Source organism: Leptonotus elevatus, chromosome 1 (genome assembly GCF_054856555.1).
Source record: "Leptonotus elevatus isolate MCC_2025b chromosome 1, RoL_Lele_1.0, whole genome shotgun sequence".
Taxonomy (NCBI): domain Eukaryota; kingdom Metazoa; phylum Chordata; class Actinopteri; order Syngnathiformes; family Syngnathidae; genus Leptonotus; species Leptonotus elevatus.
In genome coordinates this window covers 15541677-15566361 of record NC_141239.1, presented here as the reverse complement: position 1 = coordinate 15566361, position 24685 = coordinate 15541677, and the positions used below count along the sequence as shown (strand labels likewise).

The 24685-nt window shown below is 38.7% G+C and overlaps 1 protein-coding gene across 1 annotated transcript; it reads right to left on the bottom strand.

Annotated features, from left to right (window-relative positions):
• Positions 1-53: 53 nt before the first annotated feature.
• On the bottom strand, positions 54-18213 carry LOC147181033 (ATP-sensitive inward rectifier potassium channel 10-like). The gene is made up of 6 exons (XM_086077168.1): positions 17920-18213; positions 9512-9857; positions 7801-8012; positions 6552-6683; positions 3900-4077; positions 54-2822 (listed from the first exon to the last, which is right to left on the bottom strand). The coding sequence occupies exons 2-6, from the start codon at positions 9855-9857 to the stop codon at positions 2449-2451; spliced, it is 1242 nt and encodes a 413-aa protein (XP_085933294.1). The 5' UTR covers positions 17920-18213; the 3' UTR covers positions 54-2448.
• Positions 18214-24685: the final 6472 nt, after the last annotated feature.

Sequence of the window (24685 nt, the reverse complement as noted above, 5' to 3'; positions counted from 1 at the left end):
AACTTGGCATTTTAGCAATGTACATCTGAAACCGCCACTGTGCATGACAAAAATGAGGCAGCTGGGTAAACGTTTTATTCACATTTGCTTATACTGGTATTTCAAAATGTCATTTAGACCAGTATTGAAATTAGCAGCCTAGCGGGTTAAGGTGGGACTTACAGTATTTACAGTACACATCAGCAGGGTTTGGACTCAAAACAAAATGTCAGTAGTGTTTGTTTTTATTTCTGAGTCAGTGACTTTTTTCTTGGTCTACTCATGATCGTCGTTGCTATTAAATGTTATGTTGCTTGGGGAAACTGGCTTCTTGGGCTGAATTTTCAAAAACAAAAGAAAAATTTAGAAGGGACAGCACCAAGGCAATTTCGACCAAGCTAATGTGGCCAGTGAGTGTAAGGTAACAACACATTGTTTACATAGTCATTGGCACACAGTCCCCAAAAGTGCGTACATTTTTCGCCCTATATTTTACATGTGCAACACAAACTGAACACTTTAACACTGGATACTGAAAACACACGTACACTGTACAACACACAGGAAACCAGTGACAGTTGGCGGGGGGGAAGTTGCATGTGGGTGCAGACTTTGAGTCGCTCAAATGTGGTCAATATTTGCAGAAAGCCGCCGCCTCATTTACTGATAACCACACACACGCACTCTTGTCTCATGGAAACAGCACATGATACGTTAGCTCGTGTTATGGTGTATTCACTAACATATGACTATGTTTTTATGATGTGAAGTATGTACACACATACACAAATATTTAAAAATAAAAACAAATGTGCCCACTTTGGGATACAAAAATAGAAAGGAGTGTTAAGGCCACAGAGAAAACAAAATACAATTTCATAAGAATCAAATAAAGTTGGCAGTCTTACAAGAATAAGGTCAGAGTACTTTTTTTTTTTAAGGAAGTCATATTTTCGAAGGATTCATTTTAGAAAAGACAAAAATTGCATTTGTGGAGGATTTTTATTTATTTATTTAGATTTAGTTTTATCCCTTTTTAAACAAGGCACTTTTTATTAAAAAATTTAAAGACAAAAGTTGCATTTGTGTAGGATTTTTATTTATTTATATTCAGTTTTATCCCTTTTTAAACAAGGCATATTTTATACATTTTTTTAAAGGCAAAAGTTGCATTTGTGTAGGATTTGTATATATTTATTTATTTATATTTAGTTTTATCCCTTTTTAATGAAAGCAAATATTAAAAGACAACTCTAAAATCCTAAATAGGATGGTGAGTACCGATACAAAGTATCAGTATCAGGTCGATCGAGAATTATGAAAGATGCCAATACTAGCTACTGGTACTTAAACGGAAAGTCAACCTACATAATTTTCTTTACAGTAACATGTTAAATGTGCCCCCACTAGTCTAAACACGACATTCTAATTAATATTGTGTTTGTGGGAAATGAATGTATCAGCATAATTCACCCATTTTTATCCATCTCAGGGGCGGCCATTGTGCCACTTGCTGTTCTCCTGAAATGAAATGTGATTTTTTGAGTAGACTTTTTTATATCTTGATTTTAAAAAACAAAAATAGAGAATTTTATTCTTGTCAAATTATGACTTTTAAATGTGACATTTTTATTTTATTTATTTTTACAAATTCTGACTTTTTAAACAAAAAATATTTTACTCTCATGATTACTACTTTTTACCCCCAAAATACTCATTTATCTTTGTACCCATAAAAAAAAAAATCAGTTTTCTTAAAAGAAACTTTATTGAAACGAAATAAAATCACTATTTATTTAACCTCCAAAAATTACTTTATTCTGGCAGTATCACAAGTTTTTGTTCTCGTAGTACTTTATTTTTTCCGCGTGGCCCTAATATTCCTTCTCTGTCCAGATTAAAAGGAATTGCTCAGTAAAAGTCACCCCGACAGGAGGCACTCAAAGGCCATTTCAGTCAATCAGAAGCTTGAAGAAAGACACTTGTGGAAAGGCACCAATGGCAACACTGGCTAATCGAATGTAACTTAAAAAAAAGAAAAAAGTGCATACCAAAGCAACAGGGGGCGCTGTACAAGAAGTGAAAATAGGAAGTTTGGGGAGAAAAATGGCATAATTCATGGAGTGAAAAAATAAATATTGGGACACTTAAGGGAGTGAAAATGTGGAGTTTGGCCAAAAATATTGGGACACTTGAGGGAAGTGAAAATGTGGAGTTTGGCCAAAAATATTGGGACACTTGAGGGAAGTGAAAATGTGGAGTTTGGAAAGAAGTATTGGGAAACCTCCAGGATGTGAAAATGTGCCTTTTAGATTAAAGTATTGGCACAGCTACGGGGGCGATATACATTTGTTACAGTCAGCCACCTCTTGCCAGTCCATCTTTCAGAGCTATTTGATTTTCCTGAGTTTCCGCTCAGGTTTTGCCAGGCAGACGGCACCCCGGCCCAGACGCAAGTCCCATATCAGCTCACACGTTGCTGATGCGAACGCTGACGCGACCTCGCTCCTCCCGGTAGCTTCGCTCCAAGCGGGTCTTCTCCGGGTCGGACCCATCGGCGAGTTTCCCGCCGCCGTTGCTCTGGCAGCTGTGTCGCTGGCCACCCGACGGCTTGAAGACGGGCGCCGCCTTGCTCTTGGCCACCTTGTCGAAAAAGGTGAAGTCGGCCACATATTTGCCAGACGGCGACAGAGAGACCACGGGCGGGAACTCGTAGCCCCACAGGATCTCGTCGGGCAGGTAGGAGGTGCGAACCTGGCAGGTGGCCGACGTGGGCTCCACTGTCGCGCTCAGGATGACCAGCAGCTCAAAGTCGGCCAATTCCGGATCAGTCCAGCCGCCGCCTGGATGGAAAAGACTCATGTACTTTTCATTACAGACTTTTTTCTATTAAAAAAACAGTAGCAAAGAAATGCAACTTTTTCCATTAAATCGCTTGAGAAAACAACTTAAAAAAAAAAAAAATATATATATATATATATATATATATATATATATATATATATATATATATATAATTTTTCTTTAGCTTTCTACCTTTAATGGAAAAATGGGAGCAGAATTATAAATAAATAAAAAAAGACTCATATTACTTCTTTTCTCATTAAAATTAGATTTTTCTTCAAATAAAAGTTCACTTAAATTTTTTGAATTTTGTTTTCAAGAAACTTGTTCCCCCCTAAATCAATCTCCTGAGTCAAAAATGTTTAAACAAAAGAAATTAATGCGTCCCCTAAAATACTTTACTTGCGTAGGATTTTTTTTAATACTCTTAAATATATTACTGAAATAAAAATGCAACTGCCATTTTTTAATATGAATCATTTTTGTTTAAAAAAAAAAAACTTGAGGTACTTTTTTTAAAAATGAAATGAAGAAAACACATTTCTCAGAATAAAAATAAAACTACCATTACTAATGTAGACTATGACTTTCTTTCAAAAATTTGATTTTTCCTCAAATAAAAAAAATAATACAAATGTATTTTTGTGATATTCTGACTTTTTTAATTCAAAAAATGATCCCCCCCCCCACACACACACACAAAGAATGCCTTAAAAATATGATACTTTTTTAACAAAAGAAATCAAACAGTTCCCCCTTAATAAATAATTTATTACCATAAGTTTAACAAATATAAATATATACATCACAAAATAATGCGAGTTGTCTGACACAAATTTTCATTTGTGAGTCAGATGACTCACATTTTTATTTTAGAAAGTCATATTTTTGTGTGTTTTTTTTTTTAATGGTAACCGTTATATTTCTTCATTATAATAATGCCGAAATATCACCAACTTTTAAGGGGGAAATGTATTTACAGTTGTGCTTGATGCCCATAAAAGTACTAAAAGTTGCATTTTGTTTTGTGTATTGTAAGTTATTCTCGTGTCAGAGAGGAAGCAGGCGGGACGCACCCTTGGCCGCCCAGGCCCTGAGGGGGCTGTCGTCGTCGATGACGTGGTAGAAAGTGAGCGGCAGGATGAGGAAAGGACTGTCGCTGGACGTGTCCACCTGGAAGGCCACGTTCCTCTGGTCCAGGCGAACCGTCTCGCCCTCCTTGGTCAGAGACGACTGCAGCAGTTTACCCGTCACCTGGACACAAAGAAGACAAACTATTCAGGGTGAAGACAAACTTCATGTTGCATTTAACTCGAAAAGACAAACTATTGATGTTTTTATTTTTGAGTAGAAAGATAACAAACGACTGGTGTACTTTCTTAGTGTAGTGTGTGCATGCGTGTGGGGGAAATCCATCTATCTATCTATCCATCCATCCATCCATTAGGGGTGGGAATCTTTGAATGTCTCACGATTCGATTCCAATTTTTGGGTGTGCGATTCGATTCAGAATCGATTTTCGGTTGAGAAAGATTTTTGATTCAAAATGATTTGCTTGATTGATTTTTGCTTCAATGTATAGATGGTCAAGTAATCATAATGATCTACTCCAGTCTGACTCGCTAATGCTAACGAGTGCGCTACTCGCGGCACTTTTATCACTCAAAAGAACGGCTCCGCGCTGCAAAAAAATAACTTTTATTGGAATAACTTGATCATGACTTTTTTTCTTCTACTCTCTAATGTGGCTACAACTTAACAGTGTATCAGACCACATGGAACCACACTGCCCCTAAGTGGCCAAATCGGGTACAACATGAACAGCGCTGTCTAGACATATATAATGTGGTGGTATTTATTTTTATGTTGTCTTCATGAGCACACTTGGTATTGGAATTGAGGTAATCCAAAAGTAATCCAAAGCAATCAAGTTACATTACTTTAATATTATGGTACTTGGATTACGTTACCAAGCAAGTAACTTGTAACTGTAACGGAATACATTTTAAAAGTAACCCTTCCATGCATATTATGACTTATACACTGAAATCCAGCTGACATGTTTTGGAGAGGACCGCCATTCGACTGAAAAACAACTAATTCAGCTCGATCAGCAAGATCTACTCATTTGGAAAATGTGCTAAATGTGGGCACATTGTGCTAACGGTAGGCTAAATGTACACACAGATCCCCTGAGACATGTACTAAGACATTGGCAATTTGATAAAAGCAATAAGGATCAGTTGGCACCAATTGGGAGGCGATTTGGGGATTTGTCCACGGTATTTTGAAAATGTCATCTCAGTTTCAAAACAATGTGCCAAACCTATGGAGAACAACTGTAATGTAGCACTTTTCCTAAATAACCCTAACCCTAAAAAGACAAAATGCTTCAAACTGGCAATGTTGCATCTTCTTAAAAATAAGACAAACTGTTGATGTTTCACTTCCTTAAATCAGCGAAAACGGCTTAATTGTCAACGTAAGACACATTTTGCTGTTTTTATTTCCAGAGAAAAGCAAACTACTGAACAGAGGGAGAGAGAGAGAGAGAACTACTAATATTGCACTTCTTTAAAAAAATGAAACCAGCAATGTTAAACACAATAAAAAGGGGAACGGTTATAGTCATCAGACAGCCACACCATACCAACGACTCCACCCACATCCTGGACTGATACCAAACAGCACTACACTTGATATCAGCCAAAGACAACTTCATTCACAGACTTGCTCAAATGACACTTTGTTTCATTATTATTATTGTTATTTATTGTATTTATTTTACACTTTGCAAAAAAAAAAAAAGAAACTCATACACTATACAAAATACACAAACTGCCAATATTGCACTTTCCTGATTTTGTACTTTCCTTTAAAAGACAAACTAATAATACTTCCCTGAAAAAAGAGAGACTAATATTACACTTGATTAAAAAGAAGACAAACTTTTTATGCTGTACTTTTCTAAAAAAAAGAAAAGAAAAAGAAAGAGAAACTACTCATGTATGTTACACTTTCCTAAAAACAAAACTACTTCGGTTACACTTTTCTAAGACGACAAACTTTTGACGTTGCACTTTGCCGAAAGAGAAGACAGACAACATATTAAATAGAAAAAACATAGAAAAGCTATATATATATTAGGGGTGTGAATTGCCTAGTACCTGGCGATTCCATTCGTATCACGATTCATAGGTCACGATTCGATTCAATACAGATTAATCCCGATACAAATCTATAAAATGATTATTGCGATTTTTTTTTTTTACTCAGATTTAGAAAATACTAATCAGTGTACATGTACACAGTAAGATTTGTATAAAAATGTATTTATCTGAAAATTCAGGTTGCAGTCTGCACTGAAATAAAATATTAAGGCTTAGTGTTCCATTATGTTCCATTAATATAACATTCTTCCATGCTTAATGTATGAATCCTAACCCTAAGTAAGACGTTTTGTTGAATATTCCCATTAAAAAATTTATGTTTAAAAATCCATTCGGGCGCATATCGCATCGATTCGAGAATTGCGCGATTTTTCCTAACACCCCTAATATATATATATATATATATATATATATATATATATATATATATATATATATATATATATATATATATATATATATATATATATATATATATACTTTTGTTGAAAAGTGCTTTATAATCAATCTTTTTTGATTGAGTGTTGCAAAAAGAAGACCATCCTTGTGGGTACTCGCCTGACAGCCGAGCAGGAGGCTCTTCCGCATGTTGGCCACCCTGATCATGAGGCACGGGCGTCCCTCCTGCGTTGACACCACGGCTTGCTGACTGAACTTCACCGTCTCGCCTCGCTTCTTCGGACGGGACACCTGACGGACGACACCGCCGGATTTTGACTAAAGTCTACATTTTTTTTCATACGGTGCGCAACATTCAGACAACATTCTTGCAACTCCGTAAACAAATACAGTGCAGCTCAGCCTCTGGCTAGCAGATGTCATAGATAGCACTTTTACCACTGCATAACAATTACAACGTCAAATTTGCATTTTGTTCTCATACGGTACCCAAAGTGAATCAAAATGCGGTGATTTTTGACAGTTTCACCGCAGGGATTATTGATTATTGAAAAAGTCTAAAAATAAAAAAAACTTGGATTTTTTTTTTTTATGTGAATCGGATTTTTAGAACTAAATGTTTTAACAGTATGAAAATAGAATCACAGTCTTAAATATAAAAAGTCAGTGGGGCGAGTTTGTACCTTTTGAAAAAAAAGTCATCCAATTCCGAAACTTTTTTTTTAATGACGCAATATTGTGAGTTTTGGGGGGGAGAAAAGTTTGATTTTTTTCCCACCCCAGTTAAAACATAATTTCTAGAGATATTTGGGAGAAAAGGGTGTTTTTGCTTTGAATGTAACTTCAAGAGATTCAAATTTTTTAGTTATCATTTCTTTTTCTGTATTTTTTGGGTTGCCATTTGTATATTTTGAGAAAAGGTCTCACTTAAGTAGCAATTTTGTCCGTCTTTTTTTTTTCTTTTAGAAGAAAATTCTTTCTTTCTTTTTTTGCAATCTCAATTATTTTTAGTGAAAGTCATTTTTTAAAGTCATAATTTCTTAAGAATAAAGTTATATTCTTTTAGAAAAACGTATTATTGCGGGGGAAAAGTCATACCCTTATGACAAAAATGAATGCGTCCACTGTTGATACACAGGCGTACTGTTACTGCCTATTTAACCTTTTCTTCGACGGCGGATGTTCCACAGCCAGCCCCCACCCCCTCTTCCCCCTCTTCCCCCTCACACACACACACACACACACACACACACACACACACACACACACACACACACACACACACACACACACACACACACACACACACACACACACACACACACACACACACACACACACACACACACTTTGCACGCCACTGCTCACACAGTCGGTCTGAAGCAAAATAGCAAAGCCTTCACTTCACCTTTGCCAGGAAGGTTCCAGTGATGAAGATCTCCATGAGCGTGGTGATGAGCAGCTGGATGATGAGCAGGACGATGGCGACGGGGCACTCCTCGGTGATGCAGCGGAAACCGTAGCCGATGGTGGTCTGCGACTCCAGCGAGAAGAGGAAGGCGCCCGTCAGCGTCTGCATCTGCAACACGCACGGCGTGTGGTTGGACGGCGGCTCGAACTCTGCAACCACAATTGGATTCTTGTCATACTGTAAAGCCCTTTTTCTTCTCCGTTTATTATGATGTTCTCTCTCCAAAAAAAAAATTATAATAAAGGGACTTCCGAGACAATGTAGAAGTTTTCAATTTTTCAATGTTCATTCATTTGTAGAAAACACTATTAAGTTCAATAATATGCAAACAGAAAATGTCTTATCTCATCAATGTACATTTTTTGATATAACTGTAAGTCTAATAATCGATCATTATGTTACATAGGCCGTTGTCAATGAAGAAGAACTTTGTGAACGTTGTCAATGGTGGTAGGCTAACGAAATTTGGTCTGTCTGAGGCGCCGTAGTGCGAGTGCTGCAAAATGCCCGCGCTTCACACTTAGGTCATTACATTCTATTAGTTCACCACTAGATGGCACTAAATTATTTTTTCATTATTTATTATGACTTTTACATACAGATTTTTACTTGGACTTTTTTTAATGAAAGAATATGACTATCTTCAGAAGATTACTATTTTTTATACAGGCCTAAACTTATTTCTAATATGAGTTTTACCATGGAAAATGTGACTAAAAGAATTCAAGAAAAAAAAATTGCATTATTTTTCTGAATGTTGTGAAGTTACTTGAAAAAAAAGTGATCTTCGGGAACGGCATTTTTTTTTCTGATTAAATTCTCATAAAAGCAAGTTTTTTTTCTCATGATAAATGTGACTACAAAATACAAGTACAAAATTTTTAAAAAATCCCCTTAAATATTACTGTGTCTTGGGGAAACATTGGCTTTATTCTTGGGCCTTTTTTTATACAGTTCTACAAGATTATGAGGTTTTTTTCCTGCAAAAATCAAGACTATTTTCATAAATAAAAAATAAAAATCTACTTTATTTGTCAACTTTATCATAAACTATATATATATATATCATGCAATCTTTTTTTTAAAATCATTTATTAATGATTTTATTATTCATCGTCATTATATTTTTGATTTTTCTTTTTCTTCTTCTTTTTTTTCTTCTTCTTTTTCTGTATAGTTTTAGATATCCCGTGTGAAATCTCTAACCTGGCAAGAGCCAGATTGTTCATGTGAATCACTCGAAGGAGTTTTCCACAATATCAATCTGGTCCTGCTCCAATGTGATCTGCTCGGGACAGGCGGGACATTCTGTACAATACTTCAAGCTGATTGGGCAATGTGGCAACTTGTTACAAGCCTACCAAACTCTTTGACCAATCACAGTAATGGATGAAAATATCATAGGTTAAAAAAAAAAAAAACACAAATATATACGCCGCAGTTATAAATGCAAAAAGCGCCTCTCATTGTTCTTGAGTAATTCTGTGAGAGCAGAATTAATTGAAGCGTTTATTCAATGAATTGCTTTGTGATTGATCCGAACCACTGGCTCGGTACAAGATGGATTCTCTGGGGGTTGTGAACTCACTATTCCCCGACAATCCGTCTTGCAGGTAAGGTTATGAAATCTCCCCATTTTGTCTCTTACCGAGCAGGTCGCCATGCACCAGTGCCAGCAAGTACCACAGCACCCCAAACAGGAACCAGGTCCCGGCAAAGGTGGCGGTGAACAGGAAGAATTTGTAGCGCCACTGCATGTCCACAAAGGTGGTCCACAGGTCTCGCATGTACAGAGACCCGCGCCCGCTGACGTGCTCGATGCGGATGTTGCTGCGGCCATCTTTGGACAGCACTCGCCGCCGCTTCCGCAGCGTGCCGCCGGTGTTGGAGAGGCCGCCGCCCAGCAGGGGTTTCAAGACGTCCGTCTGCGTCTGAGAGTGGCACACTTTCTGGGGGGAGGAGCTACGGGAGGAAGGCGGAGTGGCGGACGTCATCTGGGGAAGAAGACGACAACTCAGCAAGTCTCATCGAGGCTTCCTTGAAACGTTTGTATACAGTCGATTGCATACGCGTGCTCAGCAGCTGTGGATTTAAATATTTGCTCTTTTTAAATAAATAAATAAATTCCTCCCTATTATATGAGACAGGTAATCTCTCATTTTGTTTCCAGGACTGCCACCAAATTTAAACCTGCCACCAATTTGTGTTTTTGACATTGCGGTAAGTGGAACATGCCATTTGATGAATAACAAAACAAATGTTATAACTTATCTCACAATTTGATTTTTTTAATTTGACCCCCAAAGCCAGTCTCACTTTGCAACATGTAATTTAACAGCGGCCATTTTAGCCTCACCCGTCATATGAAAAACTCCTCCAAGAGAGTTTGTCTGAATGTCCCCAAAGTTCAACCACAGATATTAGACAAAAATATCATGTGAAAGGTCCCATAGTATAAAAATGCACTTTAGTGGGGTTTTCTATCAATAAAACGCATCCCCGGCATGTCTACGATCCAACCAGGTATGAAAAAAGTCCACCCACGACTTTGTTAGCTTTCTTCTCTTTTTCTAAAATGTGTGCTTCCGTGACTTAGTGACGTGGAAGTGCACTCGACCCCGCCCCCTCGGGTTGGTGGCACCACCTCTGGTATAAGTTAGAAATTGGAGAAGCTCGCAAACGCTCCATGGAGAACAATGGAAGAAGTGGTTGCTTCCTTCGTCCGAGTCTTTGAGATAACAGTGGATTCATTTAATTTTTGAAGGACGTGTACCAACAGCATTTCCTCGAAGGACTGTTTTGTTAGCAAAAGCCTGTTCAGAGCTGGATTTGCAACTCAATTAAACATAATGGATCGGTCCCAAGTTGGGACTCCCAACGTTGTGTGACCAGGAAGTAAAAACCCTGTCACAGTTTGGCTTTAGCCCCTGATGCTAGCTAGCTAGCTCCATAAAAGGTAAACAAGCACCATGGGAGCTAGCTCAAGAGCCAGCTAAAAGGTAAACAAGCACCATGGGTGCTAGCTAGCTAGCACCTATCGTTCTCAAATGTGTAAAAGACATTTCTGTTTGGCTCAAATTGGTATGGTTGTACCGCACTGCTTCTGCTCGCCATGGCCGCATCGTTTCCATTCACAACATTAGCACGTGGCTACCAGAGCTAAAATCACAGCGCCTTTTAGAGAGAAGGGTCAGGCCTAGGCGTGGCCTCGTTCGTCTATTTACATAAAAGTGACACGCCCCTAAAACTGGCTGTTTCGAACAGAGCGTTTTTTGGATGATTTAGGGACAGCAAAAATATTGAAGTCAATTTTGACAAACGTATGTCACAGACATTTGTTTCCGTATGTCTTTTACACATTTGAGAACTATTTTAGCATGTGGAAAAGTTGAATAATATGAGACCTTTAAAGAATTAAACTACCATCGCAGCCTTCCTGTGAATTTTACAGCATGGGTTCTTGAAACTTTTTTTGTGGGTTTAATCATGACAGACATGCCTGCCAAATTTCATGAAGCTAAAAGAAATGGGTCGGTCAAGTTTGTCTTTGATGGAACCCATGGAAAGGGCAAAAATGACTATGAAACGTCCGCTTGAAACCAAAATGTCATATTTCCTGTCTTTTAGCTTCTTGAAACTTTTTTGTGGGTCTACTCCTGATAGACATGCCTGCCATATTTTAGGAAGATAAGTGAAACCAGGTAGATCAACTTTGTCTTTGAAGAATCCTTAGAAATGGCCAAAATGACCCTAAAATGGCCGCTTCCAACCGATATGGTGGACTTCCTGTCTTTTCAGGCGTGACTTCAGACTTTTTTTGTGGGTCTATTTAAGATGGACATGCCTGCCCAAAAAAACAACAAAACAAACTCTCAATCGATTCAGGAAACATGATGACATCACAAAGTTGTCCGTTTTTGCTGGAGCTGTTAGTTTTATGGCTTTATGCTAACGTTGCCAAGCATAGCTTCCCCACGCAGAGGCGGACAAACGCTCGACTGTACTGGCAGCCATTAGACACACTAAGTTGCGTCCGAGCGGTCGCCGATCCCGGCAGGGAGGGGATGACGGACAAAAAGAGGAGATGGCGAGGAAAGAAGAGAAAGAGAAGCTGCGGTGCGTTAAAAGACAAATGCAGTGAATCGCCAAGGACCAAAACACTGAAGGTTCTTGTCTGATGGGTCTCGCCATTCAGGGCACAAAGAGCGGTCTCTGACTGGAAACTAGAGACCACTGGAAGCGTTTGATAGGAAAAGTGCCAAATCTGCGCGGATACTTCCTCTCCACCGCTCATCACTCATTATCCGAATAGAAAAACATCAGACTGCAAAAGTTTTGGAACAACAAGGTCAAAACCTTTGTTTTTGTTGCATTTGGGTTTTCTTGTAAAAAAAAGATGAATATAAGACAAAGTTTTACAATTCTAGCTTTTTTTTTCATGGTACTCAGGACAGAGAACCTTTTGTTGGAAGACACACACTTTTCAATGAGCAAAAGTATTGGGACATGTGACTGATTGGTGCCCCGAGTTGCTCAGGGTGTTGCTTTATAGCTTAATTGCTTCAACATTAGATACTGCTTGTTTTCTGCTTTGGGGTTGACGTGTGAAAACTACATTTGCTGTTACGCAAATGTGAAGACCAGAGAAATGGGAGAAAAGCAAACCATTTTGAAAAGGGGAAATCAATCAGCGTCGGGCGTAGCCAATACAATGAAGGTGTACTAAGCAACAGACATCGAACAGACACGGTGAGAGCTGTAAAGAAACACCCAAGACAACAACAGTCAAGGATTGCAATTTTGCAACGATGTATAGAAATGAGCCACGGAGGTTTTGGAACAAAAAAAAATATGGACTGATGAGACCAAGCTGAACCTCTACCAAAGTCATGGAAAGGCCGAAGTATGGCGAATCCAAAACATACAAGCTCATCTGTGAAGCACGGTGGCGGGTCTTGACATGGCTGCTTCTCTCGTCTTTATTGATGACGTAACTCATGATGGTAGCAGCAGAAAGAATTCCGAAGTCTACAAAACCATTTTGTCTGTCTGCCATCCAAAGCCTGGGTACACACATCAAGACAATCGGGCTGTTTTCGTCCCAATGGACGTCAAACGCCCGACAATCTCGTGTCTTATAGGATTGTCTTTATGTGTGAGCTGTGTTAAGAGTGGATTTGTCCTGATAATTGGGTCAAAAACCAGTCGGGGCCGACAATCTTAAATAATGAACATGTTGAATATTTACGAAGAAAATCTTGGGGGGGGTCGAGGTTGGTGACTGACTGTAACATGAACGGAAGCTCTCTGACACGACGAACGAGCAGCGCCGTACATAAAACTAATTAATATCACCTATCTGAAGTTCATCCATTTTATGAAAAGTGGTTACAACAAGTACTTCCTTGCAGACATGAACACTTCGTACTGCTCCCGTCCCCTCTTCGGAAACATTCGGCAATCATCGGGCGCATACCCTGAAGTGCCTGGTCGCCTTCGTGTTGGCGAACTCCACTGATCTGAACATATGACTGGATAGCCGATAGCCCAATACACACCCGTGCGAGCCGTTGAAGCCACAGGGCGGCCATCTTGCTCCTCCCACCTGGCGAGCAGACTGCTGTATAAACTATATGGTATACGTACATATTAGACATATGCAGCTCATAGGCAGTTGGTAGTGGGTTAAGGGCTGGGGTGGGGGGTTTCTGGCGGGGTGGTCGCTATTTTTTAACAAGTAAAATAATCATAATAATAATAAATTAACAAGTGACGGTATGTGCTGCATTTCTTTTATCGCTCAGTTTCTTAGACGCCAATGTTAGATTTGGCAGATGCATCTTTTGTTGAATTACAGTTATAATTCTTTAATTTAAAAAATATGCAAGTTTCCCCCTGTAAACATCATTAGGCATATAATTTATACATGTATTTTAAGGCAAGTCCTCTGTCTGAAGTCCTCTTGTTTATGTTTAACAAATTTAAAACAACCAAAAATCAAGCTGTTTCTTATTATTAAGTACTGTCTCAAATGTTCTCCAATTTCGATACTGTAAATGTATAGGATCATACGCCGAGAAACGTTTCTTGGGAGGAGCAATATGACGGTCTAGCGGCTATCCAGTCATATTCAGATCAGTGGTGAAGGCACGTGTGATCATGCGAGAGCTTTCCCTCGGAGGACTGGATTCTTGACCAGTGGTGGAAAATAATCTTTATGTGTGGGTTCTGACAAAGATTAAAAAAATATATTTTAAGATTTGAAAAATCCCTACGGGTGTACCAGGCTTAAATTACTTGAGACCATTCTTCATCATACAATAAGTAATGAAAAACAATGATCCAAAGCACACACTGAAAACGCAACAGCGGAGTTCCTCAGGGGGAAAAAAGTGGAAGAGCTTAGACTGGCCAAGTTAATCAGTGGACCTTAACTCAATAGAGCATGCGTTTTACCTCCAGAAGAGGAGACTGACGGGAGAAGCCCCCAGAAACAAACAAGAACTGAAAGAGGCTTCAGTAAAGGCCTGGAAAAAAAAATTCAAATGAAGAATGCACCAGTCTGGTCAAGTCAATGGGTCGCAAGCTTGATGCAGCTATTGCAAGTGTGGGTTCCATCACCAGATATTAAACGGAGTTTTTTTTCACACATCTAGATGTAAATACCATGAAATAAAAGCTAGAATTCTCCACATTTGCCTCATATTTTGATCTGAAACCCAAATGTCTTGCGCATACAACAAAAACAAAGGAATTGACCTTGCTGTTCCAATACATTTGGAAGGGACTGTATGTGAACGGACAAACGTGTTTACATGAGTTGTGTTATTGTGTGAACGGGCAGACCAATTTATCAACTAGTTGTGTTATTGTGTGAATGGACAGACATTACATTAGTTGTGTGAATGGACAAGGGAGAAAAAAAAAGCAGCTTTGGCCTCTCGAAGGCCGCCCGGCAACTGATGACATAACCGTCTTTCATTACATCACCTTTTTGGGGGGCCAAGACCCTGAAAAGCTTCACACTCACAATGACACTATTCAAGAGTCCGCACACGCACACGCGTCCAATCATATTGGGAGCGACCTCTCGGGCAGGATGGATTCCATCGCCATGGCAACGACGCCACTCGCCGCACTTGCCCGCTTGGCGATGCCGCTCGTCCGACGCCCCAATCCAAACTTTTTTCCTTTTCGGCCCCACCGGAGGACAAAAGTGACATTTCCTCCCTCCTTCGCTCCCTCCCTTCGCATCCATCGCTTTCTCTCACTCCCTTTTTTCTCCTCTTTTCCTCTCTCCCTCCTTTCCTTCTTGTGTCTCCTCTCCTCCATCCTCACAGGAATGCTTTGTTTGGCTCACACATGAAAGACACAAAAGACGCCATTGACAAAAAGCGTCCCTGTGTGTGCGCGTGCGTGCGTGCATGTGTGTGCATATGTGTGTGTGTACGTGTGGGCAGGCAATTACACGTGAACTTGTGTGTGTGTGTGCATGTGAGAGTGTAGGCAAACTTGTGATTTTGTGTTTGTGAGACTGAAAGCAAACTTGTATGTGTGTGAGCATGCGCGCACGCGCATTCGTGCGTGTGTATAAAGAAAACGAGAGTTGCGCGACAAAAGGCCCTCGTTAGTATTCTGCAAGGAGGAGTGACCGACCTCCATCGGCCAGCTGCGCTACAGCAACACGTGTGGTTCACTATAATGTGTGAGAGTGTTCAAGTTGTGTTTTGTGTGAGTTTCATTAGTGTGAGAGAGAAAATAATCAGTAGCACGTGTGAAAGCATTTCAGAAGTTGGCGTGAGAGTGTTTGAGTTGTGTGTGGGAGAGCATTTCAGTTGTTTGAGTGTGTCAGTTATGTGTGGGAGAGTGTTTTACTTGCACTGTGTGTGGGTTTCAGTGGTATGTGTGAAAGTGTTTTAGTTAGAAGTGTTAGGGAAAAAATCTGTAGTAAGAGATCATTTTAGTAGTGTGAGGAAAAAATTGTGTTTTTACATAATGATATGTGAGAGTATGTATGTAAGAGTTTCATTAGTGCGTGAGAGAAAATATTGAGTGGCAAGTATGAGAGCATTTCAGTAGCCTGTGTCAGATTTAGTTTTAGTTACATGTGTGTGTGTGTTTCAGTGGTATGTGTGAAAATGTTTCCGTAGGGTGTGTGACAGCGCTTTAGTTATGTATGAGTTTGTTTCAGTAGTGTACTGTATGCGTGAGAAAAAAATTCTGCGTATATGTGAGCGCGCTTTAGTAGTATGAGAGGAAAAAGATCAATATTGTGGGTATGAGAGCATTCAGTCCATTAAATGAGAGCATTTTAGTATTTTTTAGAGCATTACAGTAAGTAATCATAAGAGTGTTTCAGTTGAGCGTGTGAGAGCATTTCAGGATTTTTGAGAGCAATTCAGTAATTGTGATTTCAGTTGTAGAATGTGAGACAACTTTTTAAAAATTGTAGTTGTGTGTTCCAGGAAATTATATATATATATATATATATATAAGAGCATTGCAGTATGTGTGAGAACAGATATGAGAGGAGTTCAGTATGATGTGTGAGAGATTTCAGTAGTATGTTAGCAAACAAAACATTTCTGTAGCATGTGTGAGAGTGTTTCAGTATATGAAATAAGAATTTCAGCTCAATAAATGAGAGAATTTCAGTATGGCGTGTGACAGTATTTCAGTATACAATGTGTGAGAGCCATCTGTAATGTGTGAGATATATTTTGTAGTGTGTGAGAGAGAAATAATTCATTCAGTCATTTCAATTGTATGAGCGCATTTCAGTAAATTCACTCAAATGCCTCATGTGACATTTTGTCGCATTAAAAAGTCGATGACATCGCAAAATCGCAAGCAGAGAAAATTGTCCCGATGCTCCCTGAACTCACCATATTGTGGAGAAGTACATTATGGGAACTCGAATTTACAGTGACATCTCACTGACAACACTTTATGAAAACAAAAGTAAATAGCAAAGAATAAACATTATTTAAATATATATTCCTAATTATAAAAATATTATTTATTTAACTATTATACTTAATTTAAGGTCAAATTTTGCATATCAAACTGTTTTTAGACATTTGATTGATTTGAAAGTAAAATTAGAAACACACGATCAAATTAAAAATGTTGAATCAACTGAAATTTGAAGAGAAAATAATAGAAAAAGAAAAAATAAATAAACATTTATCTAGTGGTGATTCCAGTAAGTTTAGTAAATAAAGTGGTTTTTTTATAATAACAATATCATTATCATGGGTTTTGAAGTATTGCAATATATTACATTTAAATGTTAACTGATAGTAATTTAAAAAAATACTAAATCACAATCACAGCTTTTGAAATACTACATGACTTGATACAGTAAATATACATATATTAATTTTTGATTAACTATCATTATCAATACATATATCAATACTTAAATTATTTTTGTTTTTTGACCATGTTGAATTTTTAATTTCTCAATGAAGCGAATAAATTTTTCATTCATTTATTCATTTTTATTATTAATAATAATAATAAACAAAGAATATAAACATTTAACATGTAATTATTATCACTGCTTCTAATGAGTAGTAAGCGATCAGTTAAATATATTTTGAGATGTTTGAGAAAAATTGATTTGAATACACAAATGCATTTTTTTGTATTAATAACAATAAATGATACTTATTTTATGTAGCGCTTTCCCACCTTACAAGGCCCTCAAAGCGCTTTACATTTTGACTACTCATTTACATACTGATGACTCAGCGTCAGGGGTAACTGGGTGTACAGTATCTTGTTCAACACGGTCACAATGGCCTGGGATCGAACCCACAACCCTTTGGTCTTGCGAGATGACCACTCTACCACTTGAGCCACGCCACCCCAATAACATATTATGAGGAATAAATGACCAATAAAGCAATTTAGTCAAATTGGGTAAAAATATTTCATAACATTTTTCCCAAACATTTTATTTATATTATATTATTTAGGGAGAGATCCCCTCAAAATTCTTTACAGGTACCACAAAAAACACCGCAAAAGTTCTTCTTAAGGTGGACTTACCTTTAAGGCGGGCCTATGTTGAAAGGTAGGCTTGCGAGAGGACTTTGTGTGGCATCAGCCGTTGTTGCGCATGGTGCTGGTCCAGTTCGGGACCGTGCGGACGGTCCCTCTGTCCCCTCAAACTCTCGCGGACGTGACCCCCTCTGGTCCCTATAAGAGGCCGCTCTCTCTCCCTCCCGTGCGCCTCGTTGTTTTCCCCCTCCCGGCATTCCTGTCGCGTCCCGCTCACATCCGAGCCGTCACCTCTGGAGCGAGGCCCGAGTTCTAAACTCTTGCCGCCAAGAAGCGGGAGCGGGGTCGTGCACGTGGAGTGGCAACCGCACGTGCACGCTGCCCCCGCCCCACAGCTGTCGCCCCCCCCTCACAGCCGCCCCTGTAAAAAGAAAACAAGACACAAATGCTCTTTTTCTCCACCCATTCATGAATGTAACGGAGAGAGTTGGCCGGTACGGAGCGTCCTGTTTGGACTGAAAGGCGACCGATCGTGAGGCGAATGTCAGCCCTTAGTCCCATCGGGATAAGGTGACCTGGCATGATTTAAGGGCACGCTCTCCCTAGGCCAGTCCATCCGTGCGCTGGCCCACTTGACAGCGAAAAAGCGATTGGGAAAGGAGGCCTCAAGCTGGTTAATTCTTAAAAAGCGCCAATTTGTAGAAATCAATTGAACAAGTAGAAATAATCCATAAAGTACAAAAAAAATCAGCACACTCGGTCATAAACTCCTCTCATCAATAATTCATGATAACAACCACCTGGCACAATAAAAATAAACTGGACCACTAGAAATAATCCACAAAATAAAAAAGGTTCACGACATGCAATGTACATATATTGTTAGGTAATAAAATCTGAAGCACACTCAGTCAGACTCCTCTCATCACTTTTTCACGACAACTGGCAACTTGCATAAGAGAGAAAATTGGACAACTAAAAATAATCCACAAAGTTAAAAAAAAAATCAAGATCCCACTCTGTCACACATTTTTTGTCACTTTTTCATGACAACCGCCACCTTGCTCGATAGACAAAATTGGGCATCTAAAATAATCCACAAATTAGACCACAATAAATGCACATGCAGTGCACATAACATCTTGCAAGGTAAGCGGTTCCTCTTGACAGTTATTCAAGACAACCGCCACCATACATGATAGATACCTGGACAACTTGAAATAATCCACAGAACAAAAAAACTAATCCAAAGCACACTCATCACACACTCCTCTCATCACTAATTTATGACAATCATCACCTTGCACTGTGCGAGTTAGTTTTAAGAAGCACCACTTTGTAAAAAATAAAATCAACCAAGCCACTAAAATTAATCCACAAAGTCAAGATAACACCCATGACACGTGCAAATTCAATATACATGTCATATTGTAAGGTTGGCCGTTTCTCTCGCCTACTATTCATTACAACCTCTACCATGTATTAGAAAAAAACTTGACAACTATAAATAATCCACAAAGTAAAATGGAAAAAATGGCTATGACACATGCACACGCAGTGTGCGTCATATTGTAAGGTCAGTGCTTGCGCTTGCCAGTTATCCATGACAAAAAAAAAAGGAACTTGAAATAATCCACAAAGATTTAAAAAAAAAAGAAGTTTGTGACACATGCGCATGCAATGTATCTATTATATTGTTAGGTCGATGGTTCCTCTCACCACTTATTCAAGATGACCGCTACCTTGCGTAATAAAAATAAAATGGACAACTACAAATAATATCTAGGATAACAGCCACCTTCTATAAGAGAAATCAACACAGCAAACAGCGATAATCCACAAAGTAAAAACAAACAAACTCCAAAGCACACTGGTGAACACAATGTAGTGTGTGGTAGAGTCTGTGTGTCATATAATTAATACTATGGTTTCTCTTGCCAGTTACTCATGATAACAGCCACCTCACACAATACAAATAAACACAACTAGAAATAATCCACATTTTTAAAAAAGAGGCCATGAAACACTGTCACAGAATGTACAGCCTGTTTTGTATAAGTAATGCAACAGCTCCTCACCAGTTATATATTATTCAAACTGCCACATTGCATAATGAAAATAAACTAGATAACTGCTATTGTGTGTGTGGGGGGGGGGGGGGGGGGTTTGTAGTCCAAAGCACACTCGGCCATACAATGTATGCGTCACATAATTAATTCTTGACAGTTATTCATGATAACCGCCACCCTGCATGACAAAAACAAAATAAACCGTAAAAATCAATCTATAAAGTCAATAAAAGAGTCTACAACACAATTGGTCACAAACAGTACGCGGCATACTGGATAATGAATGCAATGGTGCCTCTCTCCAGTTATTCATAGTGTGCATGTGTGCGTCTGTGTGTTGTACTTTTTGTATATTGATCAGCTGAGCCTGTTGCTTTGTCCTCTGCTTCACTTCCACTTCCGCACTCCATCTTCTTCTTCTTCTTCTTCCTCTTCCTCTTCTTCGAACACCGTCAACGAGTTCACGTAGAGTTCGGACACACTCCACAATGACCCTTCTGTGGTGACATCACGCAAATAAAAAAACTATTATATAAATGTCAAAGAAAAGAAAAACCAAACAAACACAAGATATGCCGATTAGTCATCATCTACTGTCTGGTAAATCTTGCCTTCAGGTACTGTTTACACACTTCAATCAAGCAACTTCGTGCTTCTACAGTGTATATCCGGATATACATATGTAGCTAGTCAGGGGTTGCATTTAGTGACAGTCAGAAAACAATTGAATCAATGTTTGTAGTTTATTTTTATTTTTTTTAAATCCATTCAGCCCTATCAACTATCTCAAGTGTTGCCTTCAGGGACAGACGGAAATCACAAGTTTCCTCATAGCGGAGCCTGCGGCCTGTCTATTTATCAATCAATCTGTATACAATCCACAGGCACGATAACTATGCACAGATGAGCATACGAACGAGACCAATTTCACCACCAGGTGGCGGCAGTCCTCCACCATTAATAGAACTGTGCGTTTGTGTTTGCGTTTCAGTGCAGGACACCTGCTGTCATTTCTCGTGTAAAAACAAGAAAAGAAGGGAAAAAAAAGGTCGCTATGAAACTTTTTTGGGGGGGGGGGGGCATTTTCATGAGAAAGCAAAGCTGAAAGCTGCATGCACTTTCAATTTATTCAAACATTTAATATTCATTTTTGTTGACGTTGTGTAATGTTGGGTTTGTCTTTGAACGTTTTATATTCTAAGTACAGTTTGTCAATGTTTTGGATTTATTGCCTGCATTAGTTCACATTTATGCAGATTAATCAATATATGGATAATATCAAAACTGATCTTGATATTAATCGATACCCGTGGAATGAAATGGTCACTTTACTTCCAGTTCATCAAACCCAGTTTCCTTTTTTTTTTTTCCTGAACAAATGTTTAAACTGGAGAGAAAAAAAAGATGAAGTAGTTTTAAATATTTTTAAAACATTTGTTGCAGTATTTAAAAAAAAAAAAAAGTACAACAAAGACACATTTTGCTTAATTTGTTTTGTAATTTCTAAACAAACAAAAAATATATCAATAATTAGTTTTAGTTCTGCATTTACCTATACATTTTCCCAAATTTTGTCCTTACTTTAGAAAACCCAGTAAAGTGAGTTCAGATCCCCCCCCCCCCCCCCTAAATATATTAAACCTTTGAAGATAATTGCTGAAAACGTGCAAAGTTTAAGTTTTCCTGGTTTTGGGGGGGCGTGGCTAAAAATGTTCTGCGAGATACATATTGGAGTTAGGCTTGAGTTGAGCACCTTTGTTCGCATAAGCGATGAACCGGTGTTAGGACTGGACGATTATGTAAAATAATACTAATCACGATTATGTTCAATTACATTGAAATCACGAATAATCAATACGATTATTCATTCATGCTCGTATTCAAATCCTGAATGAGAATCTTACTTCTCTCATTATCATACTTTCGTATTATCGTAGTTACATTTTCATTTTCACAAGTAGCGGGCCAACCTGGGACCTCGAGCATTATATTTCGTGGCACATCATGTGAAAATGTGTTGGTAAAAAAATCTAAATTCCTTGAATCCTTGGAAACTCAACTTTGAATATAACGTGAAAGCACAACCATAAAATAAATTAGTAACAAAGTAAAATTAGAATATACTAAAATCATGGATTGAATAGCAATAAAAATAAATCAATAAATCAATAAAAATAAATGCCAGCTGTTCCTGCTGTGCATGATTTGGCCTGTTAGGGGCAGTGTGGTGCCGTGTGTGCATGGAGCACACACTAACATTGCGCTTGAAGTACAAGTAAACAAAGTTGTGATTGAGCTTTAATATCCCATTAGGAAGAATATGTGCCTTGATGTACTGTTATATTACGTGCCTGTATGTTTTTCTACAACATTTGTGTGTGAATATTGGGTTATTTGAAGGAATATCACTCCCGAAGTTGATGCTAATTTCCTCTTTGCATGTCAACTGGATTTTATATTGATTTAAGCATGTTAAATGCTAATGTTAAACAAATCTTTTTAAAATCAAGCATGTCTTGTATTTAAATATACAATGTGTTTAATTATTTTTGTTGTGTGCTTTTAGTTTTACAGTAAACACTAACTGGCGTGTCATTAAACTGCTCAAACCATGCTCAAGGACAGCGGAATCAAATACACGTTATACGCTTGTTATGCTAGTAGCACGGTGCATTCAGGGTACTTTCATAATGTCAGCAACTTGAATAATTTTTCATTTATTGTAGCGTTTTTAAGATCAGCCCAGCTCTAATCGGCGCAATTGTCAAGCAGAATTAGCTAGCTAGCTCCTTTGGCTAGCCCGTTTGCTCAGCAATTTAGAGCGTTACATTGTCCGGCTGTGAGTGCACAAACACCACACAGAGACGGAAGAGCGAGGGGGGATTCGTTTTTTGTTTTGTTTTATTAAGTCTGACTTGACAAGGAGCATTTAAACAGGGGCTTTGCTCTGCTGTGGCTGCTTTGGAGCGCTTTGTTGTTGCTACGTGGAAAAGCACCGCGACAATCTGGTGGGATAAATACTGTATTCATCCAGAGGTGTGATGAAAATCATTCATTCAGTTAGCAATTTCATGACGCATCCGTCATTTGATTGTTCATCATCATTACGTTTTTTCTTCAAAGTTGCAATATGGAACTTTGTTCCCCAAAAATAACTTTACAGTAAGCTTTTTATTTGACCATTTATGAGTGAAATGCCTTCTAATTAGTAGATTAACACTTTAGCTGTTCATAATGGGTAATCCCTTTGGCCAATAGTTTTCCGACTGGATTCGGGTTAGCATTTCCCGCGCCCTGTCTGCGAATGTGACGTCATGTGCGTGGTGTGTACGTGAAGAACGGTATGTGCAGTTTCATTTTTCGTCAGCAGGAGGCAGTAGCGATTCGAAATGGAATATTCCACTTTCCAAATATTTTACCGTCAGCAATACCTTCCCTCTACACTCGTAAACTCTAATGATGCATCTACCTTCATTATTTAAAAAATGGTACGTGTTATCTGATCACAAAACACTTTAAAGTCATGAAAATGCATTTAAATCCAGCAATTTGATGACATGTTTCATTTTTAAACAACATCTCTGATACAAATGACTTGGGATTGTAGCGATATTAAATCCTGCACACCGCAAGCTTTCCTTTTTGGCAGCGAGCAAACAAAAGTATGTGGCCCTCCCAACACAGCTGCAACCAATACCACCACCACTACAGCACATGTTTCCTCAGTACAGTAGTAGTAGTAGTATATTTTTCCATAACTTTGTAACATTGTGACAGCATACACATACACACACACACATGGGGTGAGGGGGGTCAGCCTAATTGTGTTGCAGGGGCACACCTTCAGGGTTTGTTCGAATCATTCAGGCGAAACCCTTTGTGTGACTACAAAAGAGCTCTTATGTAACATTTGGGAAACCCACAACAGAGCTCTGTGGAGAGCAGTCAGAGGGAGCGCACACACATCTAAAAGTGGGTTTATGTGATCATTTGAATCAAACTCAAAGCATGGCGTTGCCTTCAGGGAGCGTCTGGTGTAGTAACCTACTAACCAAATGACTGTTACAAATGTCATTAAGTGCTTAAAATGCCTACGTCTGTCTGTCCATCTCAGCTAATCCAGTTCGGATGTTGCCTTCGGGGACAATCCGAAACCCTCTTGTTAAAAATGATCTTGAATGAATCCAGTTGGATAATTATCAAAGCAACTGAGGAACAGTTGCAATGTCTTTTTCTTAATCGCCTATCAATCCAAATCAAACCTAGTTTTGCCTTCAGAGACCGTCTGAAATCTCAGACTTCTTCCTATACAAAAAGGGGATCGTTTCATGAGTGGTACGTCATTCGAGTGACCGACGTTTCTCCTACCGAAATCCTCTTAATGACGAAAGGCTATGAACGCAGCATCGGCATTGGCACCGGTCCCGGCTCGCTTGGGTCATGACGACCCATCAACGGTGGCATGTTTTAAAATCGTTACAAATAGGCTTGACCTAAATAAATCTACATTTTGAAAACAAACAAAACAAGCAAAACAAAACGAAAAATTAACAAATTAAACGTGAGAAAAATACAGTTACACATTAAGAAATCAGGCACATCAGTGCTTCCACATGTTTGACTGGTAGCAAATTGCACTGCATCCAATATTCGTGAGTGACACCAACATTTCCTTTTGAGACTTTTTTAGTCTCCCAATAAAACTATACATTAAAGTTCTTAGTACAGCTTGCAAAGTGTTCACT

Excerpts from the sequence above, each read along its gene's own strand:
- LOC147181033 (XM_086077168.1), bottom strand. The coding sequence starts at position 9,857 with ATGACGTCCGCCACTCCGCCTTCCTCCCGTAGCTCCTCCCCCCAGAAA. Across the intron at positions 4,078-6,551 it reads GCCTCCTGCTCGGCTGTCAG|GTGACGGGTAAACTGCTGCA; the intron begins GCGAGTACCCAC and ends CTTTGTGTCCAG. Across the intron at positions 2,823-3,899 it reads CAGGGCCTGGGCGGCCAAGG|GCGGCGGCTGGACTGATCCG; the intron begins GTGCGTCCCGCC and ends TTTTCCATCCAG.